Raw genomic sequence first — 18,491 nt, 5'->3', positions numbered from 1 at the left:
AAACATTAAAAAAATATTTTCGGTGTGAGACTGAGTGTGTAAACAGTTTTAAAAGGAACTAAATAAATAGAAATAAATGTGTTAGTGTTTTGTGTGTTCACTCCAGGAATAAAAGACTAGGCTATATAACACGCAGGACATCTGAGAGCCGAGCTGAGCTGATAGTGAAGCACACACGGGGAACACCATCAGATAAAGGCTGAGAGACTGACGCTGTTAGACTGATTGAGTGTGTGACGCTCTCACCGATGCTGTCCAGACTCAGCCTGATCATATTTCTGCTCATTTCACCTGTAACTCTGATGATGTGGTGTTGCAGAATAAAGAGTTTTCATGTCTCATTCCAGGATAAAGCTGTGATCCAGATTTGGAATAATCCTGAACTTTCAGCTGAAAATCTCTATTCAAACCAGACAAACTCAAGCAGCAGTTCAAGGCCTAATACATTATATTACATAGTGAATCAAGCCTATATAACACACACACACACACACACACACAAACACACACACACACACACACACACACACACACACACACACACACACACTCTCTCTCTCTATTTATCACAAACACTCTCTCTCTCTCTCTCTCTCTCTCTCACACACGCTAAATAAATATATCAAAATCAGGACATTAATCCAATGGAAGCCCATTTCCACCTTATAGGGAAAAAAAAGCATGCTTTTGTAAATCATAATTATCACAGAAATCGAAATTATGACAAAATTATTACTACTTCAATTTCGACTTTTTAATCTCATAATCGACTTAGTATGTCAATTACAATTTATATCATAATTTTTTAGTTTTTGTCATAATTATGACTTTTAATATCACAAATAAGATTAACCAGAGCAGAATGTTTGTGGCGGAAAAGGGCTTCCATAAAGCAAAGTACACTTAAATCAAGGCTCATTAAAGCATTTGTAGGCATTACAGAATCTATCCATCAGTGACTGTTGCTCTGTCACACTACCAACACACATTAAGATCCTTATTTTGGATACATATAATCTTTAATCGTCGTTATGACAGTTAGATGTATAGATATGAGCGCTGAATATATGTGATCCTGCGCGAGGGGGGCGGGGCTTCTGCGGTCACGTGACCACGAGTCAGCCCGCCCTTAAAAACGTCACGACTCTCGTGCCTGCAAAACAACACGTACGAACTGAGCGCCGTTAATAACGCGAGATTAGCGACTAACGTTAAATATCCTGTGCTCCGGTACACGGACATGACGGTGAAGAGTGTGTGAGGGCGCTTCTGAACACGATCGTGCGGGCTCGTTATCGACAGGTCGGGCGATGGATCGCGGCGGGTGTCGGATGAACGGAGGCGGCGGTGGGGATGATATGATCACACTGGAGGACCTGGAGTCCATGTCGGAGGATCAGCTGTCAGACAGTCCCGAGGAGGAGCAGGACGACCGGGAGGACCAGGGGAGACTCCTGCGCTACTGGAGAGATGTGGCGCGAGGACACCAGGTGGAGGTGCCCACAGGTAAACACACACACAGAGAGAGCGAGTGAACGAACTACACGGAGGAGCGTTTCGCGCCTGTTTAACGGTCATTCCCCTCAGCAGCGCGACTGAAGCGGTCTAGCCTAGATAGGGAGCTCAGACACACACACACACACACACACACACACACAGGCTGTAAAGTGTAAATAAAACTGATAAAACACTCCTCGACTCGACGCATTTAGCAGAGCAGAACTGCGATCAACAGCTGTTGTATGGAAGCTTGTTTCCGCCACGGATTAATAAAATAATACAAATCAAGGCAATTATCAATTTCTCTCTCACAAAACTAATTTTCCAATGCTTTTAATGTTCCTTGATGATTATTTTTGTAGTTGACTTCTATTTTTCTTTTGCTATTTAGTTTGAAAATTGTCTCTGGTTTTATTTGTGAAATTAGTTTTCTACTGCTTTTGCTTGTATTTACTGTATCCGATGTTGTAAAGCACATTAGTGAACTGCTGCTGTTTTAATGGGGCTATATAACGTACATAAACCAAACTTGAAACTTGTATGGAAGCTTCTATCCGCCATGGAATAATAAAAATAATAACAAAGGCAATTGTCAATTTATATCTTACAATTCTTGAGGAAAAATGTTCACACCAAGCACGCCAACCATAGCTATAAAGTTGTAATAATTCTATGAGTTCACACCGCGACTATAACGTTTTCCACTTTCAGCTGATGAACGATAAAAACACGGACAGCCAATCAGAATCAATCCTGAGCATTTAAAGAGACAGACGACCATTCACAAACATCACCACACTTCCCTAGTTGATTAATCACAGTACATTAAGACAATTATTGTGTGTTACAAGTTTACCCTGAAAATGCTGTTTAAATAAGCAAATTATCTAATTAAATACTAATTTGTTTCCCCACCTAAAATGTTTCTAGTCGACTAGTAGTAGTTCATGCAAGCCATTAGTCGACTAATCACATGTTAATTTAATTACTTAAATATATACTAGGGGTGGAATAGCCTATTCCGTGCTCAAGCACTGGCAAAAGTAATGATTATGAATGTGTCGAACAAATAGCAAGGAGACGTTTTAATGGTTTATTAATAAATTAGCATTTTCTGAGTCCGTGTGTCGACTGCAAAGATGTAGCCTAGCTGACGATGCTGACTCTCTTCTCCTTTCATACGGACTACATAATCAGAGGATTTGTTTTCGATTCAAACTGGTTCATTTAAAAGTAGACATTCATATTTCTCAGGACTGCAAGGCAAGCATACGCTGAGTTTCGGCTCATCTTTGTGACGCGCTACATTTGCTTTATTTTACAAAAGCACAACGTTTTGCTATTATTCTGAGTTTACACTTGGACATGCGTATAACAATAGCGCACATTTATCTAGGTTAATGTTATAGCGAGCGGCCATGTAAAGTTCCTACGACTAGTTTTTGATGACGATGAATGATCTGCGCAGAGTTTGCTCGTCTCAAACGCGTGCGTGAGAGTTGTTGAATGGTCTGTGCACTGAATTACGGCGAAAAGGAGAAGGAAAGAAGATGGAGGGAATGGTTGGGAGAGTTGGAGGTTAATAAATAAATACATTTTCCAATGTGCTGCTGGTCAAGCAAATGTTTGTGCTTTATTTCCGCTTGATAATATATAAAATATATCTTATTCTGGTCTACAACTAATAACTTCGCACTGCCCTGTATCTCGCTCTCTCATTGGCTGTAGGTCATCACCGATGCAAGTTTCAGTCAGAACTCATTTCCACAGATGTGGATCGCAGACCGGTCCAGATATTCAGGTCCAGATTTGCCTCTGATTTCGGGCATTTGTCAGCGATTTCGCACAAATCTGGGCTAGAATTGTGCAGTGTGAACTTGGCATAACCGACTAATAAAATCTGGGTCAACTAAGCCTCTTCTCGCCGACTATTAGCTCTAATTTCCAGAACAGAAATGTGAACATCGGATAAAGCCAGGCTCATAATTCTTGTTTGATTTTGTTGACATATTAAAGGTTAAAGTCCCTTTTTATCACTCCATAAATCAGAGAATACGGTCGACAGATAGAAAACGCATACATTTTCACCATGTTTTAGAAGTTAAATGTGTAAATCAGGGGAATGATATATGAACAGACCTTCAGAATATAGATATGAATAAAAGTGTGAAGTCTGGTGTGTGTGAAGTGGAGATTTATGACTCAGACTGAAATCTACAGACGCTAATAGATCAAACACACACTTGTTTTCTCTGTGCTAGTCTAGTCATGAAGAGACACACACGGAAACGGAGCAGTGCATGAAAACACTGTCGTGTCTGACATGATCTGAGCTCTTCCTCAAATGAATCCAGCAGATTTGCGTGACTATCACCGAGGCAGGGAGGATTTCCCATGATTCACTGGGGCTGCAGGCGGGCCGTCCTGACCCAGTTCAGCAGATTATCACAGGACTCTGTTCTCCATATCAGACACAGAGAGTTTATAAAGCACATTATACTGCACTTCATCATGAGCGTCCTGCTGAACACTCAGGGCTTTGTGAAGGGTTTGTGTTTGACGTGTAATCAGGTGATGTGTGTTTGTGTGCCGAGATCGCAGAGATTATCCAGACCAGGCCTTTCTAAATCCAGTCCAGTAAAGCGCTTTATACCGCGGTACACGTGAAGAGCAAACATGATATTACAGTAAGAGACTCACTGGTCCAGTTCAAACAGAAGACAGCATCGATCGCTCTGTCATGTGTTCCTGCAGTTTCCAACACAGTTCTGACCTAACGATGGCAGAGATTAGAAAAGATACTAACTCAGTCATAACTCAGTCATAACTCAGTCATAACTCAGTCATAACACAATAAGGTGTAGCATAACTCCGTAATAACGCAGTAATGGCACAATAAAACGAATAAACTTTTGTTAATCTAGGTTAATGTTCATTTCTACACATACTAATACATTATGACGCAACAGGAATGTTATTATGAATATTATATTTATAAATTAGCACTGACCTAGAGATGAATTAGTCATGAATTTTGTGCTGATGATTAATCATCATACAAATAATTGAGATTGACGATTTAATTTGATTTTATGTCACTTGCAGTGTAAGCCTAATACGTTATTTCTTCCAGGAATCATATATAATATATTAAGATATTATAATAAAATGGGCCCATATGAAAATCACTGTGAAAATCAACTTTTATATGATTATAAAATAACGTACACCGATTAAACATACAAACCTTAAATTCGTACAAAGGAAGACTTTCGACTGTCTTTGTTTTTTTGAAACTGCAGAATTATTGCGGTTATATTTGAGACTAGATCGAACAACCACGATTAGAGGATTAGTCAATAATGGCGACAGGCCTATAATGCAGAAACACTTGTGAATGAAGTATGAAGACTCGAGCTTTTGGTTTATTCACAGCGGATTCTCCTGTAGATCAGAGGGTCTTCACACTCACGAACTCCTAACTTGAGGTGTGCCTCAGGGGTCTATTCTGGGCCCGTGTTGTTTTCGCTGTATTTGCTCCCTTTAGGCTTGATTTTTCGAAAGCACAAGCACACCCAGGTGTACCTCCCTTTGAAAAATGGGGATAATTGACCCTTCGCAGGGAGTTTGATTGACAGGCGATCTGACCAATCATAATCCGCCATCCGCCATTTTTGTCCGACAGCAGTCGGGAGAGTTAGTAGATTAACGTTGGAGGATTTGAACGTGAAAACCGGAGTGTACTGACGTCTTTCCGCGGTTAAAACAACATTCCTTCTGATGTTCATTCATGTTTATTTGATGCTATAAATGAACTAGAAGGAAGAGATGATCGGTTCACGAGCCGCTTTAAGAGGCTCTGTCACGACACATTAAAGAGCCACAAAACCATATTTATTGTTTAAATTTCTTTTAAAAAAATTACCAAATTTGAAAGGTGAGACTTTGTTTCATATCAAAAGTGCCCTGGTCTGTCCTGTCTCAGTGTGTTGTCAGTGTCCTCTCTGCTCCGCGATTGTGTTGTTCACTGTGTGGGAGAGGCGTGGCTTGTCGGACATAGCAACAGTAACTAAAGGGGGCGGGTCTTTGCGAACGGTCAGTTATGACATACACTGTGTGTTGAACTGTCTCGAGGAGGGAAGATGCTGGCTGGCAGCCAATTTCCTAACATTGAATGACTCTAAAACTGAAATTGTAGTTTTTGGACTCATCAGTCCTTTATCTGGGAATTCTCATGCCAAAAATCGGGATTGATTTTTGATAACGGCCTTAAATTCGACAAACCAATTCAGCGGTGAAGAGCAGCTTTTATCATCTCAGATCCATTGCGAAATTGAAAGCGTGATTGAAAGACAGTGATTTATGCATTTATTTCCTCCAGGCCGGATTATTGTAACTCACTGTACCTTGGTGTGGCCAAGTCCTGCGTATCCCGCCTACAACCTGCACAAAACGCTGCCGGCTTCTTACGGGAACTAGAAAGAGGCAACACATTTGGCCTGTTCTGGCTTCGCTTCATTGGTTGCCGGTCGAGAACCGTGTTAAGTTAAGGTGGTGTTGTATGTGTATAAGGGGTTAAATGGCCAGACTCCTCACGACACTACACTTCTTCTCCACCGGAAACGCTCTCGGCCCTGACGGTCTTCAGACAGGCTGATGCTGACTGAGCCATGACCTAGATGGAGGGTAAAGGGTGATCGTGCCTCTTCTGTTCCCGCTCCACGTCTGTGGGATGGATTTGCCGGATCACTTAAGGCCGTCTTCCAATGTTGAAAGCTTTAAATCCTCACTAAAGACTTATTTTTTGGTTCAATGTAACTTTATGAATTTGTGTGTGTTCCTGTGTGTTGTTGTCTGAAGTGACTGTACAGCACTTTGAAATAAAGTGCCTTGCCTAAAGTCAAGCTTTATAGTGGAGGGATTCTGATCAACAGTGTTTCACACACACACACCTCATCTGTTCACATCATGATAAATAAATCTAGCGGGGTTAGTGAAGTGCACTGAAGTGTTTGCTGTCGCTGCTCATTAGTGTCCCGCTGTTCAGACGAGCTGCTCAAACACTAACGCCTGATACACACTGTGCCATTTCGGCAACACTAGAGGATAAATACAGTGAAAACAGTGAAATATTATTCTAATGTAAATCATCTGTTCTCTATGTGAATATATAGTAAAGTGTATTTTATTCCTGTGATCAAAGCTGAATGTTCAGCATCATTACTCCAGTCTTCAGTGTCACATGATCCTCCAGAAATCACTTTAATATGATGATCTGATGATCAAGAAACATTTATAAACTAGATTTGACAACTAGATTTACTTGCTTAATCAAACTGTCGCTTGAGTACACAAACATAATGTCCATCTGCTCCTCGATTCACAGACATGGCCGAACCCATCCAGCAGATCACCACCAATAACGACGGCACACACACACGGGAGCAGGTTCCTTACACACTCCTCACACGCAAGGAGAAGGTACGTACCGCAGAAGAACAAAACACTGTGCTCAGAAACCTCAGAGAAACAACTGTAAACGGTGCGACATCTGTGAAATGAGCAGATGTGTAACGTCACGTGATACCACACTAGAACAGCGATGACATCATCACCATCAATGATACGGACACAAATATGAGATCACAGAATCAAGAGCTGTTTGCTCCCAAAGGTGTGAATTTAACTTATGCCAAAACTGGAATATGGCATAATACCATTACGAATAACATAGTGTTTCCATCCCATGTGTTCAAGAGAACAACATCATCACTTCCTGTGAAACTGGCTCAAATATCAGTAATAAAAGTGTAAGTTTCTGCAGTCGTGCTGTTTCTCCTCCATCATGAACGAGTGTGTCTCAGAGCGTCAGACGATACACAGTAAACACTGTCATGTTCTCTAGCGTTCGGGAACACACTCGTGTGTGTGAGACGCTTCTGGAGGGAATTACACCAAATCATTCTGATCACACACTTTCAGAAACACCAAACCAGCATTAGAGACGCTGCGACGCCATTGGTCCACTGGTCACTCATGTTATCCAATCACACAGTTTTTTTTTTATATCCCAAAATGTGCATAAAATAGGTGGATGAAAACAACCAATATGAATAATACATGTGATCAAACACACCTGCATGAATGAGGATGATGAAGATGGATTGGGTGCTGAAACCATTAAACTCCACCCACTTTCACTGATTGACACTTTCCATCCAGGTCAGAAACTAACGAAAGCTTAAGGCAAAAATGCAATGAAAAAATGTGGGTGGAAAAAGTGAATATTATGAAATGCATCAAATGTCAGATAAGAAGTGTGTTCTTATTTAACGTGTTTATTGCCTCTGCAGGTACTGATGAGTTCTGTAAGAAAATACTCCAAAAGGTGAAACATGAATCACATCTGGATCAGTTATTAAAATGTGTTCGGGAAGAGAATTTACTCTTTATGATCAAACACATCTCTGTAACTCTAATGTACAGCAGCTCATGGGTTTGATTTCCAGGGAATGCATGAATTGATGAAATATGTACTACTCTAAATGCATGAATGCAATGTAAGTCAGTTTGGATAAAAGTGTCCGCTAAATGCATAAATGTAAATGTCAAATCAATATCAAATACACAAGCATCAGTACATGAGATATGTGAACGGTTCAAACTCATTCAATTGAAGTATTTGACAAATAGGACTATGTCAAATTATTACATAAATGCATCTACAAAATTAACCCTCTGGTGCTCTTTGCGTGTCCGTCAAAAATGACTGAAATTATTTTTTTTTTTCAATTTTAGTTCGATAATGTTTTTTGTTTTAATATTTTGTATTTTTAGGGGATTTTATGGTACTAAATTATATTTACACTGTATTTATAATCCATTTATTCACTTTTTGAGCATAGACCTAAAAATTGAAATACTATTTTAAATTTTTCTATGAAATAATCATTTTTAAAATCACGTTTTACTCTAAAACTCTGCGAAATTCAAAGCCATAAATCTAAACAAGCGGTGTTCAAAAACTGATCGTTCAGTGAGAGTGTGTTCGGCTGCAGTACCGAACGCCTCCACTAGAGGAAACTCGTCAAACATTCATTTCCAATGCGCTCAGTTTTAACCGCGAGGAGCTCACGTGGGACTATTGTTTACAGGACCATTAAACCTGTTCAAATCATGTCCATGATTTTGTGTGTTCACACAGCAAGTGCCAAAACCTTTACCAAGTTTCGGACCATTCCGATGAAGTAAAACATTTCTAAAAAAAAAAAAAACTAATGTAAAATGTTTCGGTCAAAAATGCCCAAAAAGCACCAAAGGGATAGTTGGGATAGCTCACCTGAAAATGATTATTCTGTCATTTACTCTCTCATGTTGTTCCAAACCTGTAAAAATGTCTTTGTTCTGCTATTTTGAGAATTGTAATTTTAGGGTGACCCATCCCTTTAAGTGCATGTGCTCATCTATCCCCACTGACACGAGTGACGAACCTCTTCCTGTGTAGCGCGGTGACCCTGATGCTCTGGTGTTCTGGTGTGTGTGTTGTAGTGCGGCGAGGTGGTGTACGAGAAGCGGCGCTATGAGAAAGCGCACTGGGCCTGCATCACGGTTCACGAGGACACGTATGAGCAGAGCATCTGCTACGGCTTCATGAAGATCATGAGATTCATCTGCCAGCAGAACACAGCAGGTGCGTGACCTCTGACCCCTGACCCAAGCTAACCCTCTCTCCACAGCCTAACGCTCCGCTGTCTGCCTCCACAGGGAGCTATCTGGGCATGACCATACCCATCGTGACGGTGGTCCGCACCGATGAGATGCACACCACTCTGTCCCAGGCCGTCACTGTGGCGTATTACCTTCCCATGGTGCACCAGGGCGACCCGCCGCGACCCCACGACCCCGAGATCGCCATCGAGCAGTGGCCCGACACAGTCGTCTACAGCAGGTGTGAAACAGTCACTCAACAATCTCCACTACACTCCAACAACAAGAGGTGCGACGGATCACACAACTCACGGTTCGGATCATGGGCGGTTTTTGAGACACGGATCGGATGTTTTTTCGGATCAGCCCCCCCCAAAAAAAAAATTTTTTTATTTATATATATATATATATATATATATATATATATATATATATAAGGGGTGGAATGGTTCATAAAAAAAATCCGAACCGTTCAATTCACTTGTCAGGGTTCGAGACACGTGTACTATTTTCTATTAAATTACACTAATTGTTCACTGTAGAAATTAAATATAGTTTAATATTTGTTAAAGCAGTATTTAGTTATTAACATTAATGACACAGACGACAGCAGGAATATCAGGCTACTGTCACTTTAAGAGCGGATAAACGGACACACATCCGGTTTCCTCCTCCACTGTTCACTGACGACAGAACTGAGAGGACACTCGCCGAGACGGGGATATAGACATCATTTCCTGTGTGTGTCCGTTCAAGGGCAAGGTTAAACTTAGCGGCTAATCCGCGAATCACGTGCGTGCCGAACCGTGGGGCAGCTGGGCCGTACGCAACAACTGCGATCCGTTGCACCCCTACAAACAAGTCATGTGACTCAACACGCGTGTGTTTCAGGGCCTTCGCGGGCGCCACTAACGAGCTGTCCATCATTAATGAGATCAGCGGTCTGGCCGAGGCTCTGGAGTCTCCGGGCGACTGCGTTAACGACTCCTTCATCGTGGCCGGATACACCAACCCGGCGGCAGCCAATCGGCACAACGAGATCTGGTTCCTGGAGAGGCCTTGAGCCGCTCTACCCACAATCCCCTGCTCCTCTCAGAGACCATACCACAGGTTCAACGTCCTAGTTCCTGATTACCCATGAGCACTGCTCCTCGCTGTCGTCTGATGAACACGAGCAGACGCTCATTTATATGCACAACACTGATTATAAGCTACTACACAAACACAACTGGAAGCGAGTCACTCTGAACGCTGTTGCTGTACGACAATCATGTGTATGCTATGAGCACACACACACACACACACACTCTCATTCAAATACATACACACACAGTCACTTTTACACACACTCATTCAAACACACACACACACTCACTCACACACACACACTCACAAACACACACATACACACTCACTCATTCAAACACACACACACACACACACTCACAAACACACACACACACACTCACTCATTCAAACACACACACACACACACACCTCTCGCTCTCTGTCCTGCTGTATAAATCAATGCTCATGTAGTCGACAAATCAATATAATAGACACACGTATATATTATATATTATATATTGTCATAGTGCTATTTTTAAGTATTTTTTTAATGTTTCCTTCGCTGTTATTCCTCCATTAAGTGCAAATGTCAAACAAACAAGAAAATGAACGAGTTTTCAGAATGACACACACACACACACACACGTGTCTTTGAATGAAGTTAATGAGCTCCACAAGCACTTGCCAACAGAGCGAGACTCGTTCTCTCGCCATCAGTGTTTATTGTGTTGTAATCGCAGCGCTCGTCGGGTTCACGTCAGTGTAAACACTACAGCCAGTGTTTCTGAATGCTTCTGTTCATATTTCTGTTATGATCTCAATAAACTATTATTGAATCACAGTACGACTCGAGCGTTTCACTTTACACAACAAAAACAACCCTAGTTCTGGACAAAAAAAAATAAAAAATCACTCAAACAAATAAGTGACAGATTAAAATCACCATGAATCATAATCGACTCTTCTGAATGATTTATGTGTGCACATCATTATTGTGTTCATAATCCTGAAGCAGAATAACATCTCTTCTCTGATGATGTGGGCGGGGCTACCTGTCACTCACATGAGATCAATAGCAAACCACAACCATCCAATCAATTCCGCACAGACACAATCAAGCCCCGCCCACATCTGTTCTTGTTCCAGAAGCGTTTCTCTCGGATATACGACACAATAGAGGAGAGAAGAGCAGCGCTACTTCACTTTCATGATGAACTGTTAACTTCTGAGCTCAGAGGGGTTCGGCTGGTGTGGCATACAGCAGTGCTGAATGAGGTCAGAGGTCAAACTGAAGCTGAAACATTCCAGCGCTCCAGTGAGATGTGAATAAACCCAGCAGATATTCCTGTCGAGTCCTGCTCACTGAAGACATGAAAACTAGTCATGTGACACCAGCAGAGGGAGCAACAGCTGAACAACACACACATCAGACGCTCGTCAGGCTCCAGACCAACTCCGTGACTTCATTACACATCCACATTCCCCTCATGCGTCCGGGTTAGACGGAAATTAATTCAAATAAGAAATATGATGTCAGCTGCATCTTGATTTATAGCTGAACTCAAAGCTTATCTTAAAGCACTGATCTCAGCGAGTCGTCCATCACAGCCTCACTTTCATCCGCAAAACATTTCAATACGCGTGTATCCTCCTGACTGAGGTCTAGGTTTCAGCATATATCAAATACAGCCACAGCGCCACCTACAGCTTCAAGCCGGAGCACGAGTGTCTCACATTTACATTCATTCAGTCATTTAGCAGCCTTTATCCAAAGCGACTTACAAATGAGGAATACAGCAAGCGGTGAAAAGGCAAAGACACTGTAGGTGCCTCTCTCACCCGTGGGTCTCTCTCACCCGTGGGTCTCTCTCACCCGTGGGTCTCTCTCACCCATAGGTGCCTCTCTCACCCGTAGGTGCCTCTCTCACCCGTAGGTGCCTCTCTCACCTCTCTCACCCGTAGGTGCCTCTCTCACCCGTAGGTGCCTCTCACCTGTAGGTCTCTCTCACCCATAGGTGCCTCTCTCACCCGTAGGTGCCTCTCTCACCCGTAGGTGCCTCTCTCACCCGTAGGTGCCTCTCTCACCCGTAGGTGCCTCTCACCTGTAGGTACCGGGTCTGATGGCCCGTGAGCGACTCTCCCAGCGGGACGATGATCTTCTCCAGGCTGCGCTGATGCACGTGTGTCTGGACATCGGGACTGTCCTCGGAGCGCAGCTCGATGTGAGAGATCAGCAGGTTCGAGATCACCTGCTGCACCGCCTGCACACACACACACACACACACACACACACACACACACACACACACACCATTCATTAACCATGATGAATTGTGTCATTTTATTGTGTCTGTAGCCCCTTGTAAGTGAGGAGGAGCCTAATAGAGAAGCACTGTATAAATATCATATACTGAGTTAGGGCTGTAACAATGTATCGTGTCACAATATATCGCAATACAAAAATGCAACAATATGTATCGTGGATAGTTCACCCAAAATGAAAATTACTGTGAGAAAATATTCAAGTTTTCAGAGTTTTAATGTCAGTACTACATTAAACTACTATATATAATGTTGAATATAATGTATAATAATGCAATGGGGGAATATGTGTGGGTCCTGATAATGTCAAATGTCTAGAGATCAAGAATATTCGTCTACAATAATCCTGTATTTCCAGCTTCAGAATCATGAATATCTTTATTCTGGAGTCTCTGTTGTCCTGCTTTGGGTTTCAGCACCAAGTCCAAGAATATTCATTTACACACACAATATAAAACTAAATCTAGCATTTTAATCAACAGTATATTTTTTGTTAACCTTTCATCATGTGTCTTGGAGTATCGCAGTAATATGGTATGGCGAGTTCAGTGTCGGGATGTGTATCGAACCGTGTCGTGAGGGAATCGTTACACCGCTAGTTTTAGTATAACTCTACAAACGTCCTTCACCGGTGTTTCTGCTGCCAAACCTGAGTTTATTAAAGTCCCCTGTAGTCAATCACTGTATCCCCTAAACTCCTCTTTGATCAGCGAAATGACATAAAGCGTTTTTTCAGTTCATCACATTCTGAGACTCCTGATCAGTCCTCCCGGTTCCCATGATCCCGCGGGGCTCACCTTGACGTCTCCTCCAGGTGTGGCGCTGAGCGCTAGGACACGGAACCGCTGCGATTGGTTGCTCAGCTCTCGAACCACCTGACAGTACGCGTGGTTCCCGGTGGCCTTGTGGGCCTCGTCGATCACCACACACTTCACCTGAGCCGCCGGACAGGTGTTCCGGCACAGGTCGTTCACCATCACCTGCGGAGTGAGGAAGAACACACGCCTCGACCTCCAGAGCTCTCGCCTGTGCTGCGCTGCGGTGGAGCCTGCCGAACACACACACACACACGCACACACACACACACACACAGATACAGACAGACAGACACACACACACACACACACACAGATACAGACAGACAGACACACACAGATACACACAGACACACACAGATACAGACAGACACACACACACAGAGATATACACACACACAGATACACAGATACAGACACACACACGCAGAGATATACACACACACAGATACAAACACACACACACACACACACACAGATACAGACACACACTCACACACACAGAGATACAGACAGACACACACACACGCAGAGATATACACACACAGATACAAACACACACACACACAGATACAGACACACACTCACACACACACAGATACAGACACACACACACAGATACACACACACGCAGAGATATACACACACACAGATACAGACACACACACAGATACAGACAGACACACACACACAGATACACACACACACACACACACACAGATACACACACACACAGATACAGACACACACTCACACACACACACAGATACACACACGCAGAGATATACACACACACAGATACACACACACACACAGATACAGACACACACACACACACACATACATACATAGTTTTAGGGAATCCTTTGCTTGACCTCTGGAGGTCGTGACCTCTGACCTGTGAGCTCGAATGAACGAATATTTCAATAATTTGAGAACACCTTCATAATAATAATAAAATATATGAATAAGAAGGAGACAATAATTTTATAATTCTTTTAAGTATGAAAGGTAAAGTTTTGATCATTATTGTAGGTACATTCGATTTACTTAATAATATGTTTTTTGGGTGGTCGAAACAATGACACAATTTTATAATTCTTAAAAGTGTAAAAGGTAAAGTTTTTTTCTTATCATTATTGTAGTTACATTCGATTCACTTCGTGTATGTTGTGGGGTCGTGACCTCTGACCTGTGAGCTCGGCCATGTGCGGCTGCGGGATCCCCATGACCCCGTGACAGGCCTGGATCTGCTGGGCCACCAGGGGTTTGGTGGGCGCCATGAACACGATCTTGCCCGCGGGGAACCAGCGGTAGTAGTTGTACATGACGACGGCGGCGATGAAGGTCTTGCCCAGGCCGGTGGGGAGGCAGACCAGCGTGTTCCTCAGCAGCGCCGCCTCGCAGATCTGCAGCTGGTACTGGCGGACCGGGAGGTTCGTGGGGTAGATCCAGATGCGGCCCGCCGACGGGTCGAAGCCCGGTTCCGGACCGGCCTCCAGCGCGCGCTCGGCCTCGTACACGGCCACGAGCATGACATCATCATCATCTTCATCATCATCGTCGTCAGCGGCTGCTGTTGCTGTCTCACCCCACAGACTCCTGCTGTCTGTCTGCTCCGAGGGTTTAATCCGGTCTGAGGTGGTTTTCCTTCGTTCTGAGGCAGTTTTGCTCCGGTTTGCGGTGGTTTTCCTCCGGTCTGAGGCAGTTTTGCTCTGTTCTGAGGCAGTTTTGCTCCGGTCTGAGGTGTGAGACACACTGCAGCCCCATGTCTGGAATAAAGTCCTCTGATTCGAGCTCATTCTAGACTCATAATCATCGGCAGCTTCAGTGAATATTACCGTTAGTAAACAAACGCGTTGGAATCCTGCCCGACCGAGGCGAATCAAACATAGCGCTCCTCTTTCCGCGCCAACCAAACGCATTAATCGCTCATACCTGACACATATTCACGGTTTCATCTCCTAAACAAACATAAACAAGAGCGCAAACGAAACGGCTGATCGAATGTGGCGCGCGTGCGGCTTACGTCACCGAGGGTGAAAGCGCGCATGCGCGGGCGGTGTGTTCCTGTGACGTGTAGGGTGCGCAGGATTTGATGAACTCAAACCGAATTATTGTTTTGTTTTTTACTCTCTCGATTAGTGTTACTCTGAACTATTGTGAGGTTCTCATTTTGTTGTACCACTGTGTAAACTGAACGTTCAAATAAAACATAAAAAAACGAATTATTGTCAGATTATTTCATCTTCACTTCATGAAACTCTTCGATGGATCATTCAGTGCCTGTGGTGTTTGTAGATTATATTTGTAAATATATATTTATAATTATGATCTACCCATATAACTTTATTACTGTTTCCTCTTTCTAAAGACTGATAAACAAACAATGTGATTATGTCGATATTATTGTTTGGATTAAAAAAAGTGTCCGTTTAATATAAACTGAATATTCTCCAGGTGAAATTTTACACATTTATAATATTTACACATATTTTTATTAGTCACTGTATTAAAAGGTATTTATATGGTATATCTAGCGGTGGACCGTCATATTAGACCACCTCATGTTAGATTCATATATTTATAGTATACTTGCATTAAAAATAAATAAATGGTATATTTGAACTATTTTCAGTATTTTAATTGTCATGTTGGTTTGCTGATGTGTTTGGTGTTTGTCACTGAACTGTTAAAGTTAAGGAAGGATGTAAGGCAGAATAATGGAGCACAGAAGCAGTAATCTGACTCCAATCACAATCATTCACAGCACGAGTGTTTACAGAAATAAGACACTTTATTATATAGATAAATCTCTCTCTCATATAATTTAATGTGAATCTCATAAAGGCTGTTGAGGAGTGACTGGCACTAAACTGAGGACTACATCTGGACATGAATTCATCTGTATTATTATTATTATTATTATTATTATTATAAAGCTTCACATTCACAGAAATACAGCGGTTCACATCCAGAGCTGATAGAGGCGTCGATCCGTGTGATGTTTTCCTCTTTTTCCGCTTTATTTATCAATGACTTTGATCATGCAACAGAACCAAGACGGGTCGCACTTAGAACAGAACCATAATCACTGAATCGTTGAGTGGTCGCATGACATGCGTATACTGTACAGCTAATACTGTGCTATCATACAGTACAAAAGATTCTGATAATAATAACGACACATCTCTTAGAAATGTTCCATAGCACACCGTACAAAACAACATTGTATTATTGTGCATTTTAAGATTACATTCTGTAGTCTGGATCACGTGACCCGAGGACCCTGACCCGGTCAGATCTTCTCTCTTGCGGAGCGAGCGTGAGGCACTGTGGGGGGGCAGGAGTGTGTGTGTTCAGGTAGAGTGTGTGTGTCGGGCCCGGAGCAGCTCGTTCAGGCCACACTGGATGTTAGCGGGCTGCGAGGCGGCGCACTCCACCAGCGCCCGGCCCATGTGTGTGTGAAGCGCTTCGGCTAGCTTAGCGGCGGCCATCTTGATGCTGCCGCTGTTACTGGAGGAGCCGAGAAGCTTCCAGAAGAACGGGAGAACCTTCTGCTCCACCAGCTGCGGTTTACGGGGATACAGCTCCGTCACCAGCTCTGAAACACACAGCACAGTCACGGGGCGGCACATCATCTGAGCTCAGTGTGTGATGCTGTTCGAGCATCAAAACAACACACAAACGCAATCTTTTCACTGCAGGCCGTCTATTAAACCCCCATCAGATACGGTATGCCAAAAAATTATGATATAAAATCATAATAATAGCCATTATAAACTTTGTATTTAATATATATTATTAAAATAAGTTGTAAGTTGTACTTTGGATGCCTTATATCTGTAACTTGAGATTAGAAAATCCTGAAGATATTGTGTGATTATTGAGATCTCTGATTGTTGTCCAGAAAAGTGGAGCTTGAAAAGTCCTGGATTTGTTTTTACAGTTTCTGTACGAACCCTGAAAGCTCCAGCTCTTCTCTATATCAGTGTCAGTGTTCCTGAACTCACTGTATCTCGAGTTTCTCCCGGGAACGAACACGTCACAATATTCCTCATTATAATAATTCATGCGCAGAATAAAGGGGCGGGGCCTGGCTGAGTTAGTCAGTAGTGTGTTAAACTGGCGGTTATGGAAAGGGGCGGGACATTTCCCAAACACACTCGAAGCGCTCGACCAATCACAACACACTGCTCCAGCCGACCAATCAGAGCACAGTGTGCTTTTCAGGAGGAGGGGCTTCATAGAGACAGGAAGTAAACAGAGCGTTCCTGACAGACTGTGAAGAGAGGAGCCGCAACACTGGAGGATATGGGCATAAAAACAGCAGGAAACCCTGTTCTCGTAGAGCCTGAAAACAACATTCTCTTCTAATGCGACTGGACTCACCTGCGACTTTCTCGATCATATCCAGCTTAGCTTTCCCACTCAGATACTGAGCCTTGGAGCAGAAGGGCTGGAGGAGGAGGCTGTTGTCTGGAAACACACAGTGCTACAGTGAGCAGGTTTAGTCCACAGCTGTATGTTGCGAACACAAAGTCACCCACCGATGTTGAGCATGAGCGCCTGCACGGCCCCGAGGGCCGCGGTGGAGACGGAGCTGTTCTTGGAGTTCAGGTGATTGTCCACGACGGCAGGGATGAGGATGTTCAGCACTGGAGCCAGACTGTCCCTCAGCACGGAGATGATGGACTGCAGCGACTCCAGCGCACGCAGGTTCACCTTACTGTTAGACTCCTGCAGACGAGCCTTCAGAGCGTCAAACACCTGCGCACACCATCATCATCATCATCACCATCATCATCATCATCATCATCACTATCATCATCATCATCACCATTATCATCACTATCATCATCATCATCATCATCATCATCATCACTATCATCATCATCATCATCATCATCATCACTATCATCATCATCACCATCATCACCATCATCATCATCACCACCATCATCATCATCATCACCATCATCATCATCATCATCATCATCATCATCATCATCATCATCATCATCATCATCATCACCATCACCATCATCACTATCATCATCACCATCATCATCATCACTA

The 18,491-nt window shown here is 43.0% G+C and overlaps 3 protein-coding genes across 8 annotated transcripts in view; 1 reads left to right on the top strand and 2 right to left on the bottom strand.

Annotated features, from left to right (window-relative positions):
• The window catches only part of fancm (FA complementation group M), a 45,503-nt gene extending 30,024 nt beyond the window's left edge, over positions 1 to 15,479 (bottom strand). For all 6 annotated transcript variants that reach the window (XR_013819383.1, XR_013819384.1, XM_079852976.1 and 3 more), the window contains exons 1-3: positions 14,605 to 15,479; positions 13,395 to 13,645; positions 12,378 to 12,536 (exon numbers count right to left, since the gene is read on the bottom strand). Coding sequence is in view for 4 of the 6 variants with exons in the window: in XM_079852976.1 (XP_079709102.1) it covers positions 12,378 to 12,536; positions 13,395 to 13,645; positions 14,605 to 15,337 (1,143 nt within the window). In the remaining 2 variants the exon portion in view is untranslated. The remainder of the gene's footprint in view (positions 1 to 12,377; positions 12,537 to 13,394; positions 13,646 to 14,604) is intronic.
• On the top strand, positions 1,139 to 11,116 carry soul3 (heme-binding protein soul3). Its single transcript, XM_079852980.1, has 5 exons — positions 1,139 to 1,506; positions 6,887 to 6,981; positions 9,049 to 9,190; positions 9,265 to 9,448; positions 10,099 to 11,116. The coding sequence occupies exons 1-5, from the start codon at positions 1,311 to 1,313 to the stop codon at positions 10,268 to 10,270; spliced, it is 789 nt and encodes a 262-aa protein (XP_079709106.1). The 5' UTR covers positions 1,139 to 1,310; the 3' UTR covers positions 10,271 to 11,116.
• A 714-nt stretch (positions 15,480 to 16,193) lies between the features above and the next one.
• togaram1 (TOG array regulator of axonemal microtubules 1) overlaps positions 16,194 to 18,491 on the bottom strand; it is a 29,201-nt gene continuing 26,903 nt past the window's right edge. Inside the window, exons 22-24 of the mRNA XM_079852981.1 lie at positions 17,963 to 18,182; positions 17,805 to 17,891; positions 16,194 to 17,016 (exon numbers count right to left, since the gene is read on the bottom strand). Coding sequence (XP_079709107.1) covers positions 16,772 to 17,016; positions 17,805 to 17,891; positions 17,963 to 18,182 — 552 coding nt within the window. The 3' untranslated portion in view covers positions 16,194 to 16,771. The remainder of the gene's footprint in view (positions 17,017 to 17,804; positions 17,892 to 17,962; positions 18,183 to 18,491) is intronic.

The sequence above is a fragment of the Squalius cephalus genome, assembly GCF_949319135.1.
Source record: "Squalius cephalus genome assembly, chromosome: 20".
Taxonomy (NCBI): domain Eukaryota; kingdom Metazoa; phylum Chordata; class Actinopteri; order Cypriniformes; family Leuciscidae; genus Squalius; species Squalius cephalus.
The sequence above is the reverse complement of the archived record's forward strand: the minus strand, read 5'-3'. Positions and strand labels throughout refer to the sequence as shown.